Below are 26,822 nucleotides of genomic sequence, written 5' to 3'. Positions count from 1 at the left end.
ACCCTCCTTCCTTTCTCTCTATCTCTCTCTTCCCCTCTCACAGCCATGGCTCGGTTGGAGCAAATTGGTATCAGCTGCTAAAATAATAGCTCGGTTATGGAGCAATAAGGCAACAGCCCCAGATGGGCAGAGCATCACCCCATAAGGGGCTTGTCAGGTGGATCCCAATCAGGACACATGTGGGAGTCTGTCTCTCTGCCTCCCTACTTCTCACTCAAGAAAAATTTTAAAAAGAAAGAAAGAAATTGTACATTGCATTATAAAGTTCAGGAGAAGGTCTGTCCAAGCCTAGGGGCAGGTGAGTGTAAGAGGAAGCGATGCAGCTTTAAAAGCTCAACTTAAGGAGTAGAGACAATGCGAATAAATGTGTGGAGTTGGGATTGGTCTGGTGGAGTTCCCTAATGCTCTGTCAGAGCTGTAGGGAGCATGAACCTGAAAGTGGACTTGGGGAAGCCCCTTGGTAACCTCTGAGCCTCCTTTTCTGACATATTTCTTTTTCCTGGCTCAGCTGAAGGTTGGCTTAAAAAATGAAGAACTCTCGGATTCTTTGGAGCCCCACAGCCAGGTGGAAATAAAGGTGACAGGTGATGCCGAGGCCACAGTGGGTCTTATGGCCGTGGACAAGGCTGTCTATGTCTTGAACAGCAAACACAAGCTCACACAGAAGAAGGTGAGAACATGTGGATTTGGGGTCAAAAGGTTGCCTGGACATTCTAGTGGGACCTTCATCTTTTCAACTGTAAAATTGGCTACATCGACAGTTACAAGGATTCAAGTAGCTAGTGCACAGCACAGAGATTGGCAGGTGGTAAGGTCTCAATAAAGGGAAGACAGTGTGAACATTATTACCTGAGCCAGCAATTACAGTGCACCATTGCACCTTCCCTGGAGGTTCACACAGGCTCCAACTCCAGGTTCCTCTCTTGACCCCAGGTCTGGGATGTGGTGGAGGAGCACGACATTGGCTGCACAGCAGGCAGTGGGAAAGACAGACTTGCTGTGTTCAAGGATGCTGGATTGGACCTGAAGATAAGCACAGGGATGGAAACCCTGGCAAGCTCAGGTACAGGTAGTGGGACAGGAAGGGGGAAAACCGGGAGCAGGGGCGGAGGCAGTGCTGTCTAGTGGTTAAGCACGTGATGCTTGGCATCAAACAGATGAGCTAATATTCAGGATCTTGACATTTACCATGGGGCAGTCATATTTCTTCTCTGAATCTCAGTTTCTCTGTCCATAAAAATAGAGATAATAATACAAGCAGCTCATTCTGTGTTAGTTAAGATATAGGTTTGACCATGTGTATCAGAGATAAAATTAACAGTAGCTTAAATAAGATAGCAGTTTGTTTCTCACTCAGTAACAATGCAGAGGTCATTCTGGGACTGAGGCTCTTTCTAGCTTGCTGTTCTGCCATATTCCAAGATGGCACCTCATCAGGACCTCATTCCAGGCAGCTGGATGAAGGGAAGAAGAAAGGAGAGGACACTTCTCTCACATCTTCTTGACCAGACCTCAGTCACATGGCCCTGCCTAGGTGCAAGGGAAGCTGAGAAATGTACTCTTCACTCTGAGTGATATATAAAGATGGAGGTTTGGTTGCCACAGATGAGGGGAGGAAAATGAATATTGGGGACAACTAGGAATGTATTTTTTCAGCTATAAATAGTAATATTAATAACAGTTTCTATTTACTGCAAGCTAGATCCAGTGTTAAATACTTTCATATGTGTGATCCCATTGATAGAACTGTGATTATACTCATTTTACATAGCTGGTGAGTGTAACACCCAGAGAGGCTATGACTTGGTGAAGACCACATAGATTTAAGTGCTGAATCTTGAATATGAAGTACCCATAGAATAAAATGAGGTGATGCACATAAGCCCCGGGCAGACAGTAAGCACCCAATAAATGTCATCAAGGGCACTGAGAATGATCTTGACAATTGTCTTCATTCTCCCCTCTGACCTCCAGATTGGCACTGCCCCCAGAGCTCACCTCCCAGCCAGCGCCGCCGCCGCTCCCTGAAAAGCCTGGAGACCAAGAGGAATGCAGGTCAGAGCTAAAGCTGGATGCACCTCTCCTTCCTCCCTACTATATTCATCAAAGCTTAAAACAGAAACCCAGGATGCACCTCTCCTTCGTCCCTGCTATATTCATCAAAGCTTAAAACAGAAAACCAGGATCATTCTAGGTGCTTCCAGCAGGGAGGGAGGGATTTAATCATAGGAGTTTGGGGCTTTCCAAATTACTTGACGGGCTCTAGTAGTGGAAGTCTGAAGGTTGCTTCTTGGGACTCAGGATCATCCCCACTGCAGTTCCTGCAATGCATGAAATCTCAGGAAACTTCTGCCAAGAATTTCTCATGAGGCTGGTGGATAGATAGTGGAACATGGAGTTTTTCTCATTAAAAAAAACAACACAGAGCCTGACCAGGTGGTGGTGCAGTGGGTAATGCATCAACCTGGGACACTGAAAACCCAGGTTCTAAACCCCAAGGTCGTGGGCTTGAGTGAGGACTCATCCAGCTTGAGCATCAGATCATAGACATGACCCCATGTTCACTGGCTTGAGCCCAAAGGTCACTGGCTTAAGCAAGGGGGTCGTTGGCTCATCTGGAGCCCCCCTCCCTCGTCAAGGCACGTATGAGAAAGCAATCAATGAACAACTAAGGTGCCACAACTATGAGTTGATGCTTCTCATCTCTCTCCCGCCAGGGAAATGATCTCTGCTTCTCTTTCATAAGGCATGTGGCAGAACTAGAACTCTAGCACCAAGAGCATCTGGGAAATGTTTTTCGATGTGAGGCTTCTGTGATGTAGGAGGGAATGTAGACAAAGGTAGAAATAGGGTACTGAGTGTCAATGAATAATATATAGCTCTGAGCCTGGAGTTCAAGGAAGATGGGAAGCACCACTGGTTGGTGTTAGAAACATGCATTTTATGAATATTAGATTTTTTCAGTTTCTTTGAACAATGCTGAGGACTTGATGAATCCAAATAAAGGGAAATAAGTAAAATCTAATAAAAATCAAGGTAAAACCGTAACTCTAATTTCAATATAAAAAAATCATGCTAACCATTTGAAGAAAGTTTATAATATGAATGATTGTTTTATTTATGATGATGATCAGATATATTATTTAACTATAAATATTCTAATCATGTTATATGGTGGGTAATAAGATTTTTTAATTGATATAATTTTATCTTTAGGTACATTGCTTCGGTTTGTTAATTTAGAAGCATACAATTTGACATCATGCTTTACAGCACGCTTTCTGTTTTCAAAAATACATGATAAAAATTGGGAGTCAAAATTTCATTTTTCATAAACAAACATGGCATTACCAGTTTGTGTCAAAAAATAAGAAAGACAAGGAGGAGGAGGGAGGGGAAGGGATGCAATAGTAACATGGATTCTAGTCCCAGTTGCGTCACTTGTGAGCTATGTGACCCTAGGCCAGTGACTTGACCTCTCTGTCACTCAGCTTCCTGATCAGAACTCACCACATGGGTTCAATGTGAAGTTGTAGGAGGAAAACACAGGCAAAATGTTAGGACCAGCATCTGCCAGAGTCACGGGTAAATAGAGGCCAAGTATACACGACATTGAGATGGATGGCTCCCAGCTCCCTCAGATCCTGCTCAGTCCCTCCTCATCCCTCTAAATCTGGCCCACAGTGAGCAAGTTCAAGACAGAGCTGGCGCGAAAGTGCTGTGCAGCTGGCCTCCGGGAGAACCCAGTGGGGCTGTCGTGTGAAGAGAGGACCCGCTATGTCCGCCATGGGCCAGCTTGTGTCACCGCTTTCTTGAACTGCTGCCACCTGTCTGAGGCCCTGACTCGGGAGGCCCAGGAGGATCAGCTGCTTCTGGGGACAAGTGAGGGGGTCACAACAAGAACCATAGTGTTGGGGGCCTCCACCAAAGGGCAGGGAGTGCCATGGGACAGGTCAAGGAGAGATTTGGGCCCTGGGGAAATGGGGTGGGAAGGCCTTTTGAAGAGCCTGTTCTGCTGACCAAGGGAGAGATGCAAAGGAGATCTCAACCCACATCTGCTCCCCACAGCGGATGATGATGAGGACTTTGAAGACATCTTCCTGGAGGACCTGCCTGTCCGGACCTTGTTTCCTGAAAGTTGGCTCTGGAGGAAAATTACTCTGCCAAAAAGTGAACTGGGGTAAGAACACCACTCCCCGCACCAGCATCTGGTCCCTGGCCCTTCCATGAATCAGTAGATATCCACTATGGCCAATACCACCAGTGGTGACATTGAGTTCTCAGCGTAGTCCCATGATAGGAACCTCCCTGGGTAGGAACACAGATCCCAGTGGTTCCCCTGAAATGATGACTCTCTAACGATGATGTCTCTTGTGGGACAACCCACTGACCCCTTCCTTAGTGATCATAACCGCTGGACAGAGGCACTGTCCGGGCAGCACCAACTCACTGATGCCCCCACCACCCTGCCACTTCCAGGACCATCTCCCACTTCGACATTCTTGTGGACATGCCAGATTCCATGACCACTTGGCAGTTTGTGGCCATCAGCCTCAAGGCTGGACAAGGTGACCCCCCCACAAGCCCAATGCTGAGAGAACAGAAAGACATCCAGCCCCAGGAGAGTGGGCTTCTGCTCAGCTTCAACATGATCTCCTGGCTCTAGGTCTCTGCATCTCAAAACCCTTTGAGCTGACAATTAGGAAACCATTCTTTGTGGATCTTAAGCTGCCCTTCTCCGTGGTCAGGAATGAGCAAGTCCAGATCCAGGCTGTGCTGTACAATTTCAGGACCCGCCCGGCCAAGGTGAAGCCTCCAGCCCTCCCCTTCCTGCCAAATACCTGATGGTGTGTTTTATAAAGGGGTGGAGTGTGTCATTATTTGAAAGGGCCAGCAAAGTGGTGGCCTTTTTCAAAAACTTCTACGGTACTTTCTTATTTAAACCTTGCAATAACCCCAGCAGACGGGTAACACTATTATTCTTTAGAGATGAAGATCTGAGGCACAGAGAGGTTAAAGGGTTTTCTGAGATCACACAGCACAGACATGGCAGCAGGGGTGTGAAGCCAGCAGGGTCTTTGTTAGTAACCACCATGCTGTGCTGTCACCTACTCAAGATTTTCAGGGCAAGGACAAGGGGGGCTGTGACTACAGGTTCCTGGGCTACCCGTACATCAGGACCCCCAACTATCTACCCTGCCCCAGGTCCGTGTGGAGTTCCCCCACAAGGAGCCACTGTGCAGCGCATCAAAGCCAGGAGCTCCATCCCGTCAGGTGGTGGTCCTGCCCCCCACCTCCACCAAGATGGTGCCTTTTATACTTCTCCCACTTGAGATAGGCAAAGTGGATGTGGAGGTCAAGGTTGTAGGCTTTGGGGTTCAGGACCACGTGAAGAAGACACTCGTGGTCCAGGTAATAGATGCCTTGCCTTGCTGTCTAGTAAATAGTGGCACTTCCCCTGTGTGATCTTGGGAGGTTGGGTGGGCTCAGGATCAATAAAAAGGCCTCCCAGATGAGAGTAAAGTATGAGAATTGATTTCAAAATTCAATCAAAGAACCCTCACTTCACAACTTTGGAGTCAGACCTGGGTTTAAATTTTGTCTCTGCTGTATGACCTTGGGCAACTCACTTAAATTCTCTGAGCCACCATTTTCTCTTTGACAGAATGTAGATAATTATCATATCCACAAATAATCAGAGCTGTGAAAATTACACATGACCCATGTGTGACTCATCAATAACACTCTATTTTCTTAACAAACATATGTTTAGCTCTTACAGTATAGTGTGTTAAGAAAATTAACTCATTGAATCTTCAGAACAACCCTAGGAGGTAGAAAATATTATCTTTCTCCTTTTATGGATGATAAAATTGAGGCAGAGAGAGGTTAAGTAATTTGACCAAGATCACACAGCTAGGAAGCAGAAGAGATGGGATTTGAACCCAGATATTAGGGCTCCAGAGTCTGTGCTCTCACTAGCTAAGCAATGCCTCCTCTTGTTGTTATTGTGACTGTCACTATTGCTATTGTTTTTAACTTGCTTCCTCATTGCCTCCCATAGGCAGGGGGAAAAATAGAAAAAATATCCCATAGCATTGTCCTGAACCCTCAAGGTATGTGGGGTCTGCAGGGGGCATGTGGGGTCCTAATGACATGCCAGGGAAGAGGGAGGGGTTAAAATGAGGGGCTCAGGGCAAATTGGCAGCCCAAGATCCTTCTGGGCTTTGTGCCTTCTGACATCCCCAACCCCAGTACCAGCTTGTTATAGAAGGTTGTGTCTGCTCAGGTCAGACCCAGATGGAGCTGGTCCCAAGAACAGAACTCTTGAACAAGGTGCCCAACACAGAGGCAGAAGTGTTTGTCAGTGTCCAAGGTGCTTAGGGTACAGCTGGCTCCTGGGGGCGGGGGGGAGGGGAAACTGGCTCCTCCAGGGCACAGCAGCAGGAGGGGTTAGTAGTGAACAGAAAGCCATGGTGACCCTGCCCACCTGACAGGTGACATCCTTGGTGAAACGATCCTGGGCAGCCTGACTTCCAAAGAAACACACGAGCTGCTGAGGCTGCCGACGGGCTGCCCCGAGCAGACGCTGGGCCGCCTGACCCCTGCGATCATCCTGACCCGCTATTTGGATGCCACGGGCCAGTGGGGCAAGGTCGGGGTGGAACACAGGGACCAAGTGATAAAGAACATTGTCAGTGGTGAGAGCAGGTCCTCTCCTATGCCCTCAATGATGGGATTTTCCAGGAGGGTGGCTGGGGTACCCCCAGGTTTGGAGGAGGCCTCATGGGACCCTCACAGACAGTAACACCCAAACTCTGGCTCCTCTCCCAGATGACAACCTTACACCAACCCCGAGGTGACCCCAAACAGTGACCCCCAAATGGTCATCTCAAGGTGACCCTTAACTTACTCTTGAACTTTAAATCCTCTACAAGATGACAACATGATACCAAGTCCCCCAGATAACCCCCAACAGTGACCCTAAGGTTATCCCTTCACCGGACCCCTGTCCCAGGTTACAATCTGAAAATACATACCCTGATTTAACCCCAAAGCAGCAACCCCCCAGTTTATGTTATATTCAGACACTGCCCCAGGTTACACCAAGTTGGTGCCAACCCCTAGGTCAACCCCACGGAACCCCCAAGCAGGAAGCTCCAGAATAATACCAGGCGTGGCCTCCTTCCCAGTTACACCTGAGTGCTGACATTTCCCCAGGGGACATCCAAACCTCCACCTAACAACCAGAGATGAATGCTTCTAATTTGGACACTGGCTCCCTCCTCCCAGTTACTCTCAGACACCAGTGCTCCATTCAGGTGCTCCCAACAGCATTCCCCAGGTAACACCCAGACACTGTCACTCCAGATGTTACATTCAAACAGTAAGCCCTCAGGGAACCTTCAGATAACACCCAAATAGTAATGCTCAGAATATACCTGAGAGGTGTCCCCAAAGACTACACCTAGGAGTGACCTCCCTCATGCTACACAGACATGCTGACACCCTTTGTTTGCAGCAAAAAAAAAAACAACCCAAGAAAATGCCCAGATAGTGGTCCCTCAGGGTGACCCCTTTCCTGGGTTTCACCTCCCATAATCTGTCTGAGCAGCGATTTCCGGTCTCACCCTTCCCCTGAAGGGTGGTTTCCCAGGGTTCTCCTGGATAAAGCTGCCATGCTCCTGCCTGGCTGTGACCTGCATTTCCATCCAGGCCCTGCAGTTCTCACTGTATACAGATTGAACAGTCAGTCCCTCCTCCAGGTTGTATCGAGTGGAATGCATTCCCAACTCACACCCACACCTTCCCCCTCTGGAGTATGGCTAATAACTTCCCAGCCACACTCCAACATCAACTCTCCCCACAAGACTTCCCCGACTTGTTTCCTCAGGATACACCCGGATGCTGACCCACCGGAGCACAGACGGCACCTACCACATCCACAAGGGGAAACCAGGAAGCACCTGGTAAGAACTGCCCTGGAGGAAGCTCATGGGGCCAACCTGGGACTTGATGACCCCAGGAGTATCCGTGCTGTGGGGTCTTGGGTCAGGCAGCCTGCAGTCAGTCTGAAGCAGTGTGGTCCATGTAGATTCTTGCATAGTGTAGGTGCCCCTGTCTTAGAACCCCTTTGGCTGCTGTTCCCAGTAATAACTCACACCCTCGCCCTCCTGACAGGCTCACAAGCTACGTGTTCCGAGTTTTCACCCTGGCCTACTCCATCATGACCAGCAGTGTGATTGACCTGCACTCTCTCTGTGACATTGCCAAGTGGATCATCACCCAGAGGCAGGCAGAGGACGGGCACTTCTTGGAGAAGGGCCCCATAGTCATGGCATCTATGCAGGTGCTCACTCTCCCCACCTGAGATTTTTAAACAAAAGCCGGGACTCTGCCACAGCGAAAGGGAAGTGCAGGCCCCCAGCCTGGTAGAATGAGAACAGGAAACAGCCAAGGCCCAGCCCCTAGCATCGTCTCCCCTTGCTCTGGACCACACTGAACTTGTTTATGATGTGACGGAGACTGGGTACATCTGGGACCCCATCTCTCCCTCATCCTCACTTCAAGCAGTCAGTCATCCATCCTGGCCCTCCACCCACGGGGCCTGAGTCCTCCCTCTGCCCCAGCCAACACACTCAACCCTACAAAGTGTCCCTCCACAAACAGTTTTCAAGCAGACTGGGAGGTCTTTCCTGCTCAAACACCTTCCATGGCTCAAGTTGCCCACAACAGTATCTCTCTACTGAGACATCCGTCTCTTCTGTACCTCTTCCCAAGCCTCCTCCTTCCTACTCCCAGCTTCCGGGTCCCTCTAATTCAGAGGACCCATTTTGCTTATGCTTCCTTCTCTGCATGGAATACCCACACCTCATCCCTTTCTTGTTCTTCACCCAGACAAATTGTTTTCTGATTAGATTTAGCTCAGGCATTACCTCCTCCAGGAAGTCTCCCCTAAATACCAGTATTGTGCTTGTCTCCATCATTGCATCTATCACATTATTCATTTGTCTGCTCAACAATTTAACAAACATGGGCAGAGCATCCTAGAGGGCTTGCCGGGTGGATCTTAGTGGGGGTGCACGTGGGAATCTATCTCTCTGCCTTCCCCCTTCACATAATAAAAGAAAAGAAAAGAACACTAGTCAAAAAAAAAAAAAAAGAATACAATAAAGAAAAAGAACCCTTGTCATTAGGTATAAGGCCCACCCTGATTCAGTATGACCTCTTCTTAACTAATTGTGCCTGCAAAGACTCTATTTCTAAATAAGATCACATTTGAAAGTTCTGGGTGGACATGAATCTTGTAGGAGCACCATTTAACTTGATACAGGGGTTGAAGGTAGAAGTTAGGAAACTAAAGAGGATAAACTCTAAGTCAGTCATTTACTGACAATGAGGAGTGACCCTTAGTTTTCTTATCAGTAAAATGGAACTGCTTCAAGAATGCTCTGAGATAGGGTCATGAACGTGGCACAGCACTATCTATGGCTGTTGGTTCTTTTTTTTTTCCTGCATATAGACAAGTTTATTTTTATTTTGAGTATCACAAACTTCAATTAGAATATTTTTAAAATATTCTGCATGCATGTAACAAATCTGACAAAAAACGAGTATCCAGTTTACTTGCATTATACTATGAAGTTTTAACTGAATAGCCAATTAACATATTGAAAATATTAAGTACAGTAACAACAAAAATGTCAATGCATTAATCTGACTTACCACTATGCACGTGATCATGTAACACTACTAATAATTACCCTGGAACATAGGCAAAACGTAGACAGGAATTTCCCTCAAAAATAAGTTTGAAGGATTAAATATCATCATCATCATCATCACCATCATCACTACTAAGGATGAAGCTGCTGCCTGTGGACGGCCTCCTTCTTCCCGAACATTCCCCAAACCACCCACAGTCCCTTTCTCATTAGAATCATCCTACAACTTCTCACAGGATTCTTCATCAAATACCTTCTCATTGGGGCCCTGGCCGGTTGGCTCAGCGGTAGAGCGTAGGCCTAGCGTGCGGAGGACCCGGGTTCGATTCCCGGCCAGGGCACACAGGAGAAGCGCCCATTAGCTTCTCCACCCCTCCGCCGCGCTTTCCTCTCTGTCTCTCTCTTCCCCTCCCGCAGCCAAGGTTCCATTGGAGCAAAGATGGCCCGGGCGCTGGGGATGGCTCTGTGGCCTCTGCCTCAGGCGCTAGAGTGGCTCTGGTCGCAACATGGCGACGCCCAGGATGGGCAGATTATCGCCCCCTGGTGGGCAGAGCGTAGCCCCTGGTGGGCGTGCCGGGTGGATCCCGGTCGGGCGCATGCGGGAGTCTGTCTGACTGTCTCTCCCCGTTTCCAGCTTCAGAAAAATGAAAAAAAAAAAAAATACCTTCTCATTGGGATCCTCCTCTTCGAACACGTTTTCATCTATACCTTCTTCATCCTCCTTTGCATCTACTTCTTTTTCATCTGAATATTCAAACACCTTTTCATCTGCATCATCTTCGTCCTCCCTTTCGTCATCTTCAAGCCCCTTTCATCTGCATCTTCTTCGTTCTCTTTTTCGTCAGACTCATCGTCAAAAACTTCTTCATATGTATCTTCCTCTCTTTCCTTTCCATCTGCTTCATCGTTAAACTCTCTCTCAGAGCCTTCCTCGTCAAAGGCTCTTTCAGAGCTGTCATCTTCAAATTCTGATTTTTCAGAGTCATTTTCTTCTAACTCTTTTCTGAGATTGTTTTCCTTTAACTCCCTGTCAGGGCCATTCTCATCGAACTCTTTTTTAAGGCCATTTCCTTCAAATTCTTTTTCCAACCCCTCTTCAAACAGCTTTGCAGAGCAGTCTTCAGATTCTCTTTCTGACTTAGCTTCAGGCTCCTTTTGGGGGCTGTTCTCTTCTCCAGACTCCTTGGGGGCCACCTTCTCCAGACTTCTGTTCAAGGCCATTCTCTTCAAAATCAGTTTTGAGTCACCTCTTTTTGGATTCTCTTCCCGGGCCCTTCACTTTAGACTCTGTTTTAGGACTACCCTCTTCAAACTCTTCTTTGGGACTGCCTTCCCCAGACTCTCTTGCAAGGTGCTTTTCATGCTCTCTTTTAAGCCAGCTTTCCTCAGACTTTCTTTCAAGGAAGACTTCTTCAGCCTCTTTTTTGGAGCCATTTACTTTAGCATCTTCTTCAAATCCTCCCCCATCTTCCGTTTTCTCAAACTTCATTTCATCTATAGGTTCTTCAAACATCATTTCCGTTGCGGCTTCTTGAGCATTCGTTTTAGATGTGCTGGGGTGCTCTGAAAAGTGCCTTACTCTGGAGGGCCCTGCCCTTTCTGAAGCACAGAGAGACTGTGAATGCTGAAGACCTTTGCCGGCCTCAGGAGCATTGAGGAAAGCCTCCCATCCTTTCAGCCTTTCCTCCCTTTCTCTTGTGGTCTCCTCCACCCGGTAATCTGTAGTTCCATCCCACACTTGGGCAGTGATCTGACGGCCACCAAACCACCATCCATCAAGGGTCTGAATACAATAATCAGCTTCCTCTGGATCCCAGAACACAGAGGCCACACCATCTGGGTGTCTATCAAAGAGAAGAAGCTTCTTAATTTGTCCGAACTTGGAACACTCTACTCGAAGATCTTCTCTGATCTCATTCAGCACCAACGGATCATCCTCAAAATCCATAGGATGAAACATATTTTTGATGATGACAACTCGCTCGTGGCGCATGCGAGATGGCCCATCCCTTCTCTCAGGTCTCCAATCCAACTGCTTTTGTTGCAGAGACAGCTTTTTCTTGTAGTCCTTGCACTTCTTCTTCCTAGAGGCATCAACTGTCCCCTTCAGTTGAAACTTTGCCACCTCCACATGTAATCTGTAACCTCTAATTTCATCTTCATCCAAAAGTTTTAATGCAAGGTCCACAGATTCCCTCTTCAAGTAACAGCAAAGCCCATCTCCTTTAAGATTTCCTTGATTATCTTTATAAAGCTTGACCTTAAATTCTGTTTGAGGATCTCTCATAATAATGCCAAACTTGGACATGAGCTGTATAAATTCATCCACTGTGATGTCTGGAGGCAAACCAGACACATATACATTTGTATTTCTGTCTTCATCCACATGAAGCCTCCTGCTTCAGGCTTTCTCTTTTCTCCCGTCTTTTTGGAATCAGTGGGTTCGGGGGTTTTTCTTTGTGGAGATTCCTCATCAGGTCTAGCATTAACATCTTGTACCTCGGTGGTAGAGCTGGATGCACCGTCATTAGAAAAGCCATAATTGGCCTGATATGTAGCAATAAAATCTTCAGTGATCTTGGGGAACCAAGACTTCTTGTCCAGGTCCCACTCATAGGGGGTGTCATCTGGCTGCTGCCCAAAAGAATCGGTTTCTTTACCGGGATCTTTCTGGGTGTCTCCATCCTTGGTGTCTCCGAACAATTCTGGCATTCGCAACTGCTCATCAAAGTCCTCGTTCGCATCCAAGCTGTTGCCGCTCATGGTGCCGACTCAGCCGCGGGGACCGTCCAGGAGAGCCGGGAGGCCGAGACAAGGCTGACTCGCTCCGCCGGGCCTTGGCGCCTCGGCGGAATCCAGGGCGCAGCGTAAGCGCGCGCGAGCCACCGCCACCTCCTAGGGGGTCTGAGGCGACTGTAGCTCCCAAGGCAACGTCAGGAAGTCTGTTGGTTCTTGTTAGTAAGCAGATCCCACCCACACAAGCAAATTTCAAGATGGTTTCTCCCTCTTCCTCTCTCTCTCCCTCTCCCTCTCTCTCTATCTCTTTCTCTCTCCCTCCATCCTGCTTTCAGCATCATCCAGTCTAGAGCTGAGCACCTGGGAGCTTTTCAAGGTCAGGCAGGAGGGGTTGGGGAAGGTGCCTCCAAGGTGCTAATGGGGCCGTGGTGTGTGGTTCTGCATCCACAGGGTGGCTACCGAGGCTCTGAGGCAGATGTATCCCTCACAGCTCTTGTTCTGATCTCTCTTGATGAGGGGAAGGAGTTGTGCAGCCAGGAGATACCGGTAGGACCCAAAGAGGAGGGCTGGATCTTCAGGGTGCCATATCCCCCACACCCAGGGATCTCCGCTATCCTCATAGCCCTCTTCTAACTCCAAGACCCCTTTCCTTTGATCGCCTCCCTTTAGCTTCCTCTCTCTGACTCTCTAGAATTTGATTGCCAGCATGGAGAGAGCTCGTGGCTTCCTGGAGAGACGCCTCCCTGACATTCAGACAACCTTTGCTATAGCCATAGTCTCCTATGCTCTGGCCCGCACCAAGAGCCCCCATGCCAATGACCACCTGGACAGCTTTGCCAGCCATAGTGAGTATGGGGTCACTTCTTCAGCAGTTGTGTGCTCACCACAGTCGTGGGGGTGGGGAGAGGGAGATTGTGTGATCTCAAATCCAGCAATGTGTGTTTCATCATTTAGCATTCACTAAACACCTATAGTGTGCCAGTTCCTGAGCTCAGACCCTGAGCAACCAAGGTGAACAAGACAGATAGGGTCACTGCCCTCACATTTCCCACCATTCTTGGGGGAGTAAGGCAGAAGACAAACAAGTAGAGAATTACAAATTGAGATAAGTGCTGATATGGGACATACAAAGTGGATGGGAGAGATGAGAAGGGGGGCTGGGGTGGCCTCTGTGAAAAGGGGACCCCTTTGGCTGGCATGAAAGATGGAAAAACACACCTCTGTGAAAGGCTGATAGCATTACAAATTAAGGGAGTGGCATGTGCAAATGCCCTGAAGTGGGAAAGTGTTTGGCATGGTCAAAGATGGAAAGGTTATTAAATGTGGGAACTTCAAAGAGGTCTGCTTCCCATGACCTGCTCTCTCTTATCTGCAAGGACCCTTATCCCATCCTCTCCCATTCCTCAATTCCAGAGGAGTGGAGTTAGGAGAACTCCCTTTCAGTGGAACTAGAAAGACCGGGGAAAACTTCTTTGAAACTCAGTTTTCCCATCTCTAAATAGTCTATCTCCTAGAGTTGTTCTGAAAGCACAATGTCTATATGCCTCCTCAAAGAGTGTCATGTAAAGTGCTCAATAAAATAGCAGATGAGAAAAGCTGGGCCAGATGACATCAGGAGAAGACAGGTTTAGATAGGTGGGCCCAGATCTTGGTGACAAGGTGGGCATGCATCTTCTAGACAAAAACTATTGGCCAGTGAAGGACAAAGACTGGAAATCCCTGTACACCACTGAGGCCACGGCCTATGCGCTGATGCAGAAGCTGGAGCTGGGTCTGCATAATGAGACGCACGCCATCGCCAAGTGGCTGCTGGAGAAGCGGGAACAGGGAGGTGGCTTCAAGTCCACCCAGGTGACCCGGGCCTCAGAAGGGTGGGGGCTGGGCTGGAGGTGGGGGTGGACGCTAGCCAAGATGCTGCCGCTGATGGCCCACCGAAAGCTGTCCGCGGTGCTGACTCGTCGCCCCCGGTCCTCCTGGGGCGCTGTCTGTGGTGCTGATCCGAGACCCTCATCTCAACTCCCAGACCACGGTTGTGGCCATCGAGGCCCTCACCCGCTTTCGCGAAGCTGTCCCCTTCGAGGATGTCCGGGATCTCCGCGTCCAAATCAGCGCTCCCCAGAAATCCTTGGATGTGGAATGGGTCATCAATCAGAACAATGCTTACCAGCCCCGGTCAGCAAAAGTAAGACACTCAGAGGCAGATGGGAAGTCCACACAGAGGCGACATTGGGGATGAAGCCGAGAATCATATCCCTGCCAATTTCCTTCTCCAAGACTATCTCACACAATTGGATGGATATATATATATCCTACAAACATTTTCTAAGCACCTACTGTGTGCCAAGCATTCTCCTGAGCACCTGAGCGTTGGGGATACACTATGAAAGATCTGTGGTCCCTGCTCTCATGGAACTTACAGTCTAGAAAGAAAGTAAGGCAACACATATATTTTATTTTAGGCTTTTCTAAAAACAGGAGAAAGAAATAAGTGTGTAAAAGAAAAAATAACCTGGTGTTAGGCAATATTTACCTTCAATCATTTGATACATATTTTTAAAAGATTCTATTTATTAATTTTACAAATAGAGGAAGGGAGTAGTGGGGTAACAAGCAACATCAACTCATAGTTGCTTCACTGTAGTTGTTCATTGATTGCTTGTTGTATGTGCCTTGACTGGGCAATCCCAGGGTTTCAAATTGGTGACTCACTGTTCCAGTTTGATGCTCTATCTACTGTGCCACCATGGGACAGGCTGTTACATTTTTATTGAGCACTTCCTGTGTGCCAGGCATTGTTTAAAGTGCTGGAAATATGACCATGAACAAGACAAAAAAAATTACTGTCCCTGTAGGATTTTATATTTTGATGAAGAAGACAGATTATAAAGAGATGTGAATAAGTAAAATATGTCATGTCTTAAATGGTGACAAGAGCTATTGGGGGGAAATTAAGAAGGAAGGGGGATGAAGACATCAAGGAGTTGACATTTTAGACAAGATGGTCAGGAAAGGTGTCTCCAAGAAGATGAGATTTGAGCAAAGACCTTAGGGAAAGAAAGGAGTGAGCCTTGTGGATATCTAGACAGAGGATACAGTAAGTGCAAGGGCCACGAGGCATGAGTGTTCTAAGAATAGCAATGAGGTTTAAGCAGGGGTGTGATTGAATGTGAATTTGTAAAATTTTGCTCTGGCTCATGAGTGAAGAATATATGAGGGAAACAAGAGTGGATGCAGAGATGCCAGGAAGAAGGGTGTTGGGTCTTCATGCGCGGGGACCTTCAGAGACACTGCAAAGAGGATAGATTGGAGAGATGTACATTAGGACACAGCCTGAGTCAGCAGTTGTAATTGATTTATGACACAATAGACACCACAAATGCTCTATCAAGAAGGAAAAGTAAAACCATCTTTCCTCCCCCCTTCATTGCATTTGAGCCATGTTTTGCTGCTTCCTTTGCCCTCAAATCTTCCTCTCCTTTCTTATCAGTTTTCTGCTCAAGACAACCTAGAGATCAAAGCCAGTGGCAGTGGAAAAGGCACCATCTCGGTAGGTCAGGGGTCCAATCCTTGGGATTCTTAGATGGAGCCCAAAGTGCCCCTACTTGATGGAAACAGAGGCAAGTTTAAACTCCAAGACAAGATCAAAATCAGCCAAAAAAAATAGATACTATTTAAGGCATTACTATTTGCTATGAACCAAGCTAAAGATACTTCAAACATTCCTGGGAAAGTTGGTAAAAATATGGACTCTGTGAAACAAGTGGGGAAATGGAAAGATTTTTCACTTGCTGAGTCAAGAGTCAAAGAAGGTAGAAGTCAGAGGTTACTGGACCCCTCTGCCCCTTCTGTGCTGAGTCTCTAAGGGGGTGTCTCCTTCCTTTGCCCCACCCAGGGAAGATTCTCCCACCAGGGTACCTCCCAATCCCTGGTAGCTAACTCCCGTCTTCTCTCCATTGCCTAAGCCAACAGCTCCACTACATCTTCCAGCCCCATATCCTGGGCCAGGAGCACAGCCCTCTTGTGTACCAAATTTAAGGCAGCCAGTTCTCCTGTTTCTGGCAATGGGGTCATGGTTAAATTTTTGCCATTGTGTGACTTTGGGCATGTCACACTTCTCTTTGAATCTCAATTATATTTAATTGTATTAAAATTAAATACAATTTAATATTCAGTTTCTCAGTCACACTAGCCACATTTCAATACTCAATAGCCTCATGCAGCTAGTGGTTATCATATGGACAGGACAGAGAGAGATCATTGCCATCATTGCAGAAGATTCTATTATACAAAGCTGGATTAGACTCTATAGGGTTTTTTGGCCACTGCACTCAGGGGTTGAGGGGCACAGGCTTGGCTGTGAATTCCCCATGGAGGTAGAGAGTGGGACAGGCAAGGACTGGACCAAGGAGGGAAGGGAATGGGTGCAGATGAGCTCTGATATCTTCCCTGCCCTGGCAGATCCTGACCATGTACCACAGGTCCCCAGAGTCCTGGGAGGACACGTGCAACCAATACCAGTTGAATGCTACTCTTCACAGTGCCCCTAAAGGTAAGCCTGAACCTGAGCATGCCCAGCCCTTTATATTTTTTATTTTATCTATGGTTCAGTAAACACATTTATTGCTTTAGTCAGCCATTCAACAAATATTTATTGAGCATATACTATGTGCCATGCCTTGTTTTCTGATCCTGGGAACATAGGCATAAACAAGAAAAATATCCTTTTTCCTGGAACCATAGGAAGAGACAACTAATGATACAACAATAAAAATATATCGTTCTCCTACTATTATTTATTCTATGATATAAATAAATCTACATTATAAAAATAAATATATAACTCCTCACAAAAATTAGGGGATATTTTATAATATCACTTCATATTCATTTTGAAATACCCCCTAATTTTTGTGAGCAGTATATATAGTAAAATAACTGTTTATGATAAGTACCACACAAAATAAAGCACAAAAATTCATACAGACTTGGAGGAGGTCTAAGAGAAGCTCTCAGAGGAGGTAGCATTTGAGCTGAGACTATAAGAAGTTTGAGAGAGAGCCATGAAGGATTTTCAGAAAAAATGTTCCAGGCAGGCAGAATAGCAGGTGCAAAGGCCCTGAATGAGCTCACCTGGTTTGAGAAACAGTGAGGAGATCAGTGTGGCTACAGAGAAGCAAGGGGTAGAGTTTCGTAGAAAATGTTGGACTGGTGTTGGAGGCAGGTGGTGCAGAGACTTGTGGGCCACTGGGAGGACTTCATTTTTGGTCAGAGTGTATGGGACCCATAGAGACTTCTGAGCAGAGGAGGGAGGTACCCTAGCACGGGTTTATGTGGGCTCCCTCTGATGGCTGTGGGCGAAATAGACTGTAGAGAGCAAGGGTGGAGACTAAGGAGGAGGTGACTGCACTGGTCCAACAGTAGATGATGGGGCTAGATCAGGGTGGAGGCAGTGGGTATGGACAAAATTTAGAGTTCCCAGTATGGGGGACCAAGAAGGAGGCAAGAGAAACACTGCCATTGGGAGCTCACTGTAGGAACAGAAGGACAAGTCTCATCAGGCCGACTTTTAGGGACTAAAAGTGACCAAGGTTATGGTTTGGACCCCATTTCTTGAAATAATAACAATAATAATTGTACCATAAATATAATAATAATAATAATTATAAAGCACTGATCAGATACTATGTGAAGTGCTTTACTTGTATGAATTCATTTAATCCTTACAACAACCCAGTCAGGTTGGGAATATTAGGATCCCATTTACAGAAACCAAAGCACAGAAAGGTTAAGCCACTTGCCTTAAGTCACACAGCAGAGTCAGGATTTGAACCCAGAAAGCTAGCTTTAAGGGCTATGTTATTCAATCTCTAAATTTCTGCCTTGTCTCTGCAGAAAATAAAAAGGGGGAAGAGACCTTCCAACTCCGGATGGAAACAAGGTCAGGGCACCAGGATCTTGGATGGGGCAGGAGGAAAGCCTCACATCCTGGTATCCAGATTCCTTAGCAGCTCTTTGTGTACTGAGTGGAGGGTGGGAACCAGCTAAGCCGAACTTTCCATGCCTGCCCCTCATCTCACCCCCTATCCTGCCCTTCCCTGTCTGTCCCTCACTCTGCCCCCTACCCTGGCCTCTCATGTTTGTCTATCACCAAGCCCCCATCTTGCCACATCCTAGGATAGTAGGTTCTACCACAGTGAACAGGCCCCAGATGCCCAGAGCTGGCTCCAAGCCCTATGGTTCTTCCTCATCTTCATCCTTCATCATCTCTAGACACCCCAGCCCTCAACCAGTCCTTCTCTGTCTCCCAAATGCCCTCTCTCAGGTCTACCCCAGAAAAAAAGAAAAGGTGCATTAAGCACCTACTGGGTGTCAGGCTTTGTTCTAGGAGCTGGAGGGCACAGATGTGTGCAAGGCTGCCCCTTCCTGCCTGGTGAAATTCCCAGCTTATCAGGGGAGACAAACAATAACCAAATAATCACTCAGAATTAATGTAAAGTGACAACTGTGATGAAATGTGGCAAAGGAAAGCTCCAAGAAGCTACAGGAGAGCAAATGAGAGAATGCTCTGATGTGTGGACCAGAAAAGGCTTACCAGAGGGAATGATGCATCAGCTAAGATTGCAAAGATGAAAGGATGTTTTGGGGGAAAGAGGAAGAAGAAGCAAGGATTCCAGACTGAAAGACAAGCATGTGCAAAGGTCCAGTGACAAGAAAGAGACGGACACTTAAGCTCTGGGGTGTGAGAAGGTGAAATGGGAGGGCAAGACAAGGCATTTGGTAAAGGTTGTTAAGCAAGGAGGTGACATATCAGATTCCTATATGTTAAAGTTGTGTGTTTTTGAGGGCAGAGGAGTGAGAGGGACACCACGGAGGAGCCTTCTGCACTGCTGCAGGCTAAAGATAATGGCAGTGGGAGCATGGGAGGAGAGGCAGGAGGAAGAGAGATTGGAGTTGTGAAATTCCCAGGTTCCAGGGTGATCGAGAGGCCACAATGACCATCATAGAGGTGTCCTTACTCACTGGCTTCTACCCCAACCATGATGACCTCAAACAGGTAATGTAGGCCCCACCTGCACACTGCTGAGCAGGATGGGGTGCCCTGGCAACACTCCGTACTCCCAGTGTGAGCACAGGGCAGAATCTACCCCTTGTCAGTGTCCCGTGGTCACTACTGGTTGTCTCCCTGCCTAAAATAGCCAAATCCTTGCCCCCCTGCCTAAAATAGCCAAATCCTTGCCCTGATTGTGCCTTAGTTTCCCCAACACTGAAGTTGATTGGACAAAGACTGGGAATTTTGAGAATTACTCCACACTGGCTGGAGCTCCTAGGGCTGTGGGCCTTGGGGATCTCTGCCAACTTGCAATCCTCACCCTCTGCCCCAGCTCACGAGCGATGTGGAGATGTATGCTTTCCAATATGAGACCAAGACGAAATCCAGCGATAGCACCATTGTCCTCTACCTGGAGAAGGTAAGGCCAGGTGTTCACCAGAGACTTGTGGGCAGCCCACTGGGCAGAGAACTCGTGGTTAGCAATATTCTCCTGGGTGGTGTTGCCAGAGAGCCATGCCATCTGAGGTCAGCACCTCAGTAGTCAAAGCCACGTGTATTGTCAGTGGTTATGACCAGGGTCCTGTGGTCAGTGCCCCGTGGTCAGCGGCCCTGGTCAGCTCAGACAGGACTCCCTCCTTTAGCTCTCCCACAAGGAAAACACAGTGCTGGGCTTCCGGGTGCACAGGATGCTGCAGGCGGAGTTCCTACAGGCTGCCCAGGTCACAGTCTATGACTACTATGAGCCTTGTAAGCAGGGGCATCTGGGGATGGAGGCATGTCTTGCGAGGGGAAGAGGACTGAGAAGGACAGGGTCAAGAGGGAGGGTCGAGCCTGACCAGGCGGTAGCGCAATTGATAGAGCCGCCCGACGCGGAGGACCCAGGTTCGAGACCCCAAGGTCGCCAGCTTGAGCGCGGGCTCATCGGGTTTGAGCAAGGCTCACCAGTTTGAGCTCAAGGTCGCTGGCTCGAGCAAGGGGTTACTCGGTCTGCTGTAGCCCCCCAGTCAAGGCACAGATGAAAAAGCAATCAATGAACAACTAAGGAACTGCAACGAAGAATTGATGTTTCTCATCTCTCTCCCTTCCTGTCTGTCTGTCCCTCTCTCTGACTCAGTCTCTGCCACAAAAAAAAAAAAAAAAGAGGGAGAATGAGGAGCGGGGCAAGGAACGGGGAAATAGGGCGTGGCTGAGAGAGGCCTGGACATTAGCCATGGAGAGCAAGAAGGATCATGGAAGGAACCTAAGGGTGTGGTGGCAGAAGGCATGGCCTTCCTGGATGGTCAGATTGGTGGGGGGCCTGGAAGGTGTTTGGGCGGAGCCTGGAAAGGACTGGGTGTGGCCTGCTAGGAATGGGGTGGGCGGGTTCTGCCCTGCGGAAACTGAGGGAGACGAATGTGCTGGGGGCGGAACCGGCGGGCGCCCCTAGCCCAGGAACGCAGGCCCAAGCCAAACCCAGGCTCGCGCCCCTTCTCGCAGCCCGGAGGTGCAGCTCCTTCTACAACTTGCCCACAGAGCCATCTGACCTGCGGAAGATCTGCCACAAAGACGTCTGCAGATGTGCCGAGGGTGAGGTTGTGAGGACGCGCGGGCCGGGGCTGCCAGGCTAAGGGTCCGGGAGCCCTTTGTCACCTCCTGAGTGCTGGCCTGGCTGAGTGTAGGCAGAGAGGGAGAGACAGCGAATTAAGGAAAATAGAGACAGAAAAGAAGACCCAGAGACAGAGACTGACACACATAAACTAGAAAGGCCAGACCCAGGGACCTGGGGCCGGAAAGGGGTCTGATGGAAGGAAGCCCCCTCCCCCCAGTGCAGCCAGAGCAGCTGTCCCCCTCACCCTCCAGAACGGTGCCCCACACTGAAGGACAGCAGCCGGCTGAGGCAGGAGGAGCTCCAGCTGGCGGCCTGTGAGGCAGGCGTGGACTTCGGTGAGTTTGGAGTATGGCGGGAGACGGGAGGCCTACCTACCGGCCGGGTGCCAACACAAGTCCTCCTGCCCCCATTCCCCAGTTTACAAGGCCAGGCTGGAGTCTGTGGAGGCCTCTGCCTCCAACCCCTATGTCTACTACAACATGCAGCTCCAAGCCATCATCAAGAGGGGTATGTCCCAGGTGGCAGTGGAGAAGGTGTGGGTCCCTGATCTGTGGCAGAGGAGGTGGTGTGGGCCCCTACTCTGGGTTCCCATTGTTGGGGAGGGCCAGGACTGTGCACACTCACACACTGGGCCTCCTTTCCTCCAGGCACGGACGCTGCCATACAGCTCACCATGAAGAAATTCATCACTCACACCACCTGCCACAACTCCCTGGAGCTGCAAGAAAAAGAGACATACCTCATCATGGGCCAGGCATCAGACCTGTGGAGAGTCACATCTGAGTGCGTGGGGACCTCCCCCCGCCCTGGGGACTCAGTTTTGGGACCCTTTCCCTACCACAGCCCAGTTCCTGGTGTCACAGTCTCTACTGCACCTGCCAGCAAGAGTCTTGGGTTTCAGAGCTGCCTATGTGGAGGAGCAGGCTATGCACTGTACCACTCTAAGGAGCACCATTCACACAGACGCTGTAGATGTAGATGTAGATTCAGTTTTCCAACGGGGTAGTCAAGAGTCAGCCTTTTTCAATCCCCAGGTGAATGAACTAAAGGCTTAGATGGCCCTGAGGAGTGAGCCTTAAAGGCTGAGGCTCTGGGAGGCGCCAAGCAGGGCAGAGGTCAAAGCGAGGAGGTCTCCGTGCCTCTGGAGGCTCCAGGCTCTCCTCACCCTCTTGCTGTCTCTCACCAACAGTTACGTCTACGTCCTGGGCAAGGAGACATTCCTCATGCATTGGCCGGCAAGTGGGGACGTGGAAAAGAAGGAATTGCTGGGCCAGCTGGAGGGATTTTCAGAATACGTGAGCACCCATGGCTGCAAGTCCTGAGACCCGGAGGCCCAAGTAGGCCTGGGCTGCTGGGCTTAACTCCAGATCAAGAGCAGGAAATATCATATCCAAGCTCCAGACATTAGTTCCTGCTCAGGGGGGCCCTGCCCAGCCTGCCCAGCACTGCCTGCACCTGCCGCCTCCCTCTCTCCTCCTCCATTCTAACTACACCGGCCTCCTTCAGGTCTTTTCAACGCCCAGTTAGACTCCCACCTCAAGACCTTCGCATTCACTGTCCTCTCTACCCTTCCTCCAGGTGTCTGCATGGTTTGAACCCTTCCCTTATTTGGAGGAGGTGTTAAATGTCACCTTCTCAAAGATACTTGCTTTAACAACATATCTAAAATAGAATTGACCAGTGTCACCTTGATAAATTTAATTTAAAAGTCATAAATAAATAAAAGTAAAGTACAACAGACCTTCTCCCATCACTCTCTCTTCCTTTACCCTGCTTTATTCCCTCAAGAGCACGTATAGATATATTGTATATGATATCTATTGGTTTGGTTGTTAAATGAGCATTTCCCCTTCCCAACAACGCCAGCTCCTTAAGAACAGAGCTGTATCTGTCTTGCTCACTGTGATATTCCCAGTTCCTACAGCAGGTGATATGCATTAGGTGCTCCAGAAATTATTGTGAATGAATGCATGAATAAATTGATGAGTACATTTGGTACCCACCCTGCACCTGGTCCTGATGGAAGCTTGACGAGAACCTGGGAGCAGGAAAGGATGAATGAGTTTTATCAACCTGGACTGGGGTGGGAGTGGGGGACCTGCCAAGCCAAGGCAGCGGCTCGTGTGGATCCAAGGACACACAGCCAGGGGTGCTGGAGGGGCTGCGAGACATCCAGGATGGCTTGACTTGGGGTGTAAAGGAGGGACTGAGGTAAAGGGGAGGAAGAGAAAGATGGGGCCAGGGAGGCTACTAGGCAGGCTGACTTCATAAAAAGCTTTGAATACCAGGCTAAAAGGCTTGGTCATTATCAGGAGAAGTGGGGAGCCATTAAAGGTGTTTGATCAGCAAAGGAACTGACCAGTCCTGAGGTAGAAGGACCAGCTGGTGGATGGGTGGAAACTGAGTTGAGGGCAGAAAACCAGAGGAGGAGGCTCGAGCTGTGGGACTCGCCTCTCTGTGCTTTGGTTTCTTCATCTCTAACCTTACTTCCTTCAGAGCCTTGTGAGTGCCCAGCGTACAATAAGTGTTCAATAAACATGCACTAGCCTGATTATCAATAAGCTGGACAAAAGGCCATGGGGAGGGAGTGGAGTTGCTAGAATGCACACAACAGCCAGAAGAAAATCAGGTCACAACAACCCCTGTTTAGAACCTTCTTAGGCTCCTGTTGCTCTAATACTCCAGCCCTCAAGGCCCTGCACTGTGGCCCTGTCACCTCCCTGCCCCATGTTCCACCACTCACCCTTCACTCCACTCCACTCCAGCCACACTGGCCTTCTCCATGGTCCCAAGAATCTCCAAACTGTTTTTTGCCTCTGGGCCTTTGCACAAGCTGTTCTCTCCACACCCAGAACACTTTTCCCATAACTGCTTTCTCTTATCCTTCAAATCTCTGCTCAGAGAGACCTTCATGGAGCCATCCTGGCTGGATGAAATAGGACCCGTCCCTGAAGTGATCTCTGCCTGCAACCCGCTTGTTTCCTTCAGGACAAATGTTACAGTGCATGATGATACGATAGGTTCTTTACCTACCTTTGCAGGCCAGAAGGGGTGGCAAAAAATATTCAACCAAAATTACTCTATAAAGTCTGTCATTTTGAATTGAAGAGAGATGAAGATCTTTACAGACAAGAAAAAGCCAAAGGAGTTCATCACCACCAAAACAGAAAACCAGGGAAGCTGTCTGCCTTTGTTACAAATATAACTGCAGCAGCTCATTCAGGGTCTGGCACATAGTATGTGTTCATTTTGCTGAATGAGTGACTGAATAAATAAAAGTGTGAAAGAGAAATTGAGAAAGAAGGAAGGAAAAGGGATAAAAAGAGGGAGAGAGAAAAAAAAGAAAGAAATGGAGGGAAGAAAGAAAGGAGGGAGGGAGTGAAGGAGGGAGGCTCATGACCTGTTTTCATACAGCCCTCAATCAAAAATGCTTTTTACATTTTTTAAAGAAGAAAGCAAGAAAATGTGGAACAAAGACTGTATGCGACCTGAAAATGTAAAACATTTATTATCTGGTCCTTTATGGGGGAAAAATGCCTTCCTCAGAGTTACTGCATAGTTATCTATTGCTATAAAACAAATTACCCTAAAACAGAGGTTTAAAGCAATAATATTCATTTTGTTATTGTTCACAGTTTCTGTGAGTTATGAATCCACAAAGAGCAGCTTAGCTGCATAATTTGTGCTCAAGGAATCTCTCATGAGGTAACGATCAAAATGTCAGCTGGTGCTTGACCAGATGGTGGCACAGTGGATAGAGCATCAGACTGGGACGCAGAGGACCCAGGTTTGAAACCCTGAGGTCGCCAGCTTTAGCATGGTCTCATCTGATTTAAGCAAGGCACCAGCTTGAGCTCAAGGTTGCTGACTTGAGCAAGGGGTCACTCGGTCTGCTGTAGCCTCCCGGTCAAGGCACATATGAGAAAGCAATCAATGATAAACTAAGGTGTGGCAACGAAGAATTGATGCTTCTCATCTCTCTCCCTTCCTGTCTGTCTGTCCCTATCTGTCCCTCTCTCTGTCTCTGTCACAAAAAAAATGTCAGCTGGGGCTGTTGTCATCTGAAGACATGACGGGCTACAGGGGCCACCTTCATAGGAGCCCACTCACGTGGCTGGCAGGTTGGTGGTGGTTGTTAGGGTGAAGACTCAGTTCCTTGCCATGAGGGCCTCTCCACAGGGTTGCTTGAGTGTCCTCACAATATGGCGGCTGGCTGTCCCCAGAGTAAGTGATCCAAGATTACTAGCTTCATAAATCACACATCGTCTCCTCAAAACTATTGGTCACATGAGCCAGCTTTATTCAGTAGGCAAGGACTACAGAGAGCATGACTACCAAGAGTCAGGGATCACTGGGGCCATCTTGGAGGTTGCCAACCACAAATAATGACAGAGCTTGAGATATGAACCCAAGTAATCTGGCCCTTCAGTCTATGCACTTACCACCATATGTAGATGTCCCTCATCGGCAAAGAAGAAGGACACACTTTTTTAAAAGATTTTATTTACTGATTTTACAGAAGGGGGGTGGAGCAAAAAGTATCAACTCATAGTTGCTTTACTTTAGTTGTTCACTGATTGCTTATCATATGTGCCTTGACCAGGCAAGCCCAGGGTTTTGAACCAGTGACTTCAGCATTCCAGGTCGACAATCCTGCCACTATTCCACCACAGGTCAGATTATTGTTCTTTTTTTATATTTTATTTTCTTCTTCTTCTTTTGTGAGAGAAGGGGAGAGATAGTGAGACAGACTCCCACATGCACCCTGACTGGGATCCACCTAGAAACCCCATCTGGGACCAATGCTTGAATCAACCAAACTACCCTCAGCACCCGGGGATGACATTTGAACCAATCGAGCCACTGGCTGCAAGTGGGGAAGAGGGAGAGAAGAAGGAGCGGGAGGGGGAGAAAAGCAGATAGTCACTTCTCTTGTGTGCCCTGACTGGGTATCAAACCCAGGACTTCCCAACGCAGGGCCAACACTTTATCCACTGAGCCAACTAGCCAGGGCCTTTTCTTCTTCTTTTTAAAGACCCTTTAACATTTTATGTAATACTGGTTTGATGGTGATGAACTCCTTTAGCTTTTTTTTTTTGTCTGAGAAACTCTTTATACATCCTTCGATTCTAAATCATTACTTTGCTGGGTAGAGTAATCTTGGTTGTAGGTGCTTGCTTTTCATCACTTTGAATATTTCTTTCCACTTCCTATTGGCCTAAAAATTTTCCGTTATGAAATCAGTTGACAGTCCTTTTTTTTTTTTTTTTTTTTTTACAAGGACAGAGAGAGAGTCAGAGAGAGGGATGGATAGGGACAGACAGACAGGAACGGAGAGAGATGAGAAGCATCAATCATTAGTTTTTGTTGTGACACCTTAATTGTTCATTGATTGCTTTCTCATATGTGCCTTGACCACAGGCCTTCAGCAGACCGAGTAACCCCTTGCTCAAGCCAGCGACCTTGGGTCCAAGCTGGTGAGCTTTTTGCTCAAGCCAGATGAGCCCGCGCTCAAGCTGGCAACCTCGGGGTCTTGAACCTGGGTCCTCTGCATCCCAGTCTGATGCTCTATCCACTCCGCCACTGCCTGGTCAGACTCAGTTGACAGTCTTATGGGAGCTCCCTTGTAGGTAACTAAATGCTTTTCTATTGCTACTTTTAAGATTCTCTCTTTGTGTTTAATCTTTTGCATTTTAATTATGATGTGTCTTGGTGTGGGCTT

General features: G+C 48.1%; 2 protein-coding genes across 3 annotated transcripts in view; one reads left to right on the top strand and one right to left on the bottom strand.

Moving 5' to 3' along the window:
* LOC136379265 (complement C3-like) overlaps window positions 1-22,836 on the top strand; it is a 28,395-nt gene extending 5,559 nt beyond the window's left edge. The window contains exons 14-41 of one of the 2 annotated variants that reach the window (XM_066346755.1): window positions 509-670; window positions 934-1,063; window positions 1,975-2,055; window positions 3,685-3,882; window positions 4,069-4,180; window positions 4,480-4,568; window positions 4,667-4,806; window positions 5,206-5,412; window positions 6,065-6,116; window positions 6,290-6,376; window positions 6,498-6,701; window positions 7,895-7,970; window positions 8,182-8,350; window positions 12,912-13,007; window positions 13,153-13,306; window positions 14,140-14,312; window positions 14,485-14,643; window positions 15,949-16,008; window positions 16,920-17,010; window positions 18,354-18,399; window positions 19,428-19,515; window positions 19,844-19,930; window positions 20,154-20,259; window positions 20,989-21,078; window positions 21,352-21,435; window positions 21,518-21,607; window positions 21,748-21,883; window positions 22,290-22,836. In XM_066346755.1, the coding sequence (XP_066202852.1) occupies window positions 509-670; window positions 934-1,063; window positions 1,975-2,055; window positions 3,685-3,882; window positions 4,069-4,180; window positions 4,480-4,568; window positions 4,667-4,806; window positions 5,206-5,412; window positions 6,065-6,116; window positions 6,290-6,376; window positions 6,498-6,701; window positions 7,895-7,970; window positions 8,182-8,350; window positions 12,912-13,007; window positions 13,153-13,306; window positions 14,140-14,312; window positions 14,485-14,643; window positions 15,949-16,008; window positions 16,920-17,010; window positions 18,354-18,399; window positions 19,428-19,515; window positions 19,844-19,930; window positions 20,154-20,259; window positions 20,989-21,078; window positions 21,352-21,435; window positions 21,518-21,607; window positions 21,748-21,883; window positions 22,290-22,422 (3,300 nt within the window). In that variant the 3' untranslated portion in view covers window positions 22,423-22,836. Of the gene's footprint in view, window positions 1-508; window positions 671-933; window positions 1,064-1,974; window positions 2,056-3,684; window positions 3,883-4,068; window positions 4,181-4,479; window positions 4,569-4,666; window positions 4,807-5,205; window positions 5,413-6,064; window positions 6,117-6,289; window positions 6,377-6,497; window positions 6,702-7,894; window positions 7,971-8,181; window positions 8,351-12,911; window positions 13,008-13,152; window positions 13,307-14,139; window positions 14,313-14,484; window positions 14,644-15,948; window positions 16,009-16,919; window positions 17,011-18,353; window positions 18,400-19,427; window positions 19,516-19,843; window positions 19,931-20,153; window positions 20,260-20,988; window positions 21,079-21,351; window positions 21,436-21,517; window positions 21,608-21,747; window positions 21,884-22,289 lie in introns of those variants that run through there. The other variant, XR_010746756.1, reaches the window with a different exon arrangement.
* Window positions 9,730-12,668, bottom strand: LOC136389224 (17S U2 SnRNP complex component HTATSF1-like). The gene is given in 6 exon segments (XM_066361023.1): window positions 9,730-9,885; window positions 9,888-9,978; window positions 10,390-10,523; window positions 10,526-10,925; window positions 10,927-12,119; window positions 12,122-12,668. Coding segments are annotated over 6 exon segments (2,250 nt in total). The 5' UTR covers window positions 12,489-12,668; the 3' UTR covers window positions 9,730-9,820.
* Window positions 22,837-26,822: the final 3,986 nt, after the last annotated feature.

This window comes from Saccopteryx leptura, chromosome 1 (assembly GCF_036850995.1).
Source record: "Saccopteryx leptura isolate mSacLep1 chromosome 1, mSacLep1_pri_phased_curated, whole genome shotgun sequence".
Classification (NCBI taxonomy): Eukaryota; Metazoa; Chordata; class Mammalia; order Chiroptera; family Emballonuridae; genus Saccopteryx; species Saccopteryx leptura.
Note: the sequence above shows the minus strand (reverse complement) of the source record. Positions and strands in the feature narration are given on the sequence as shown.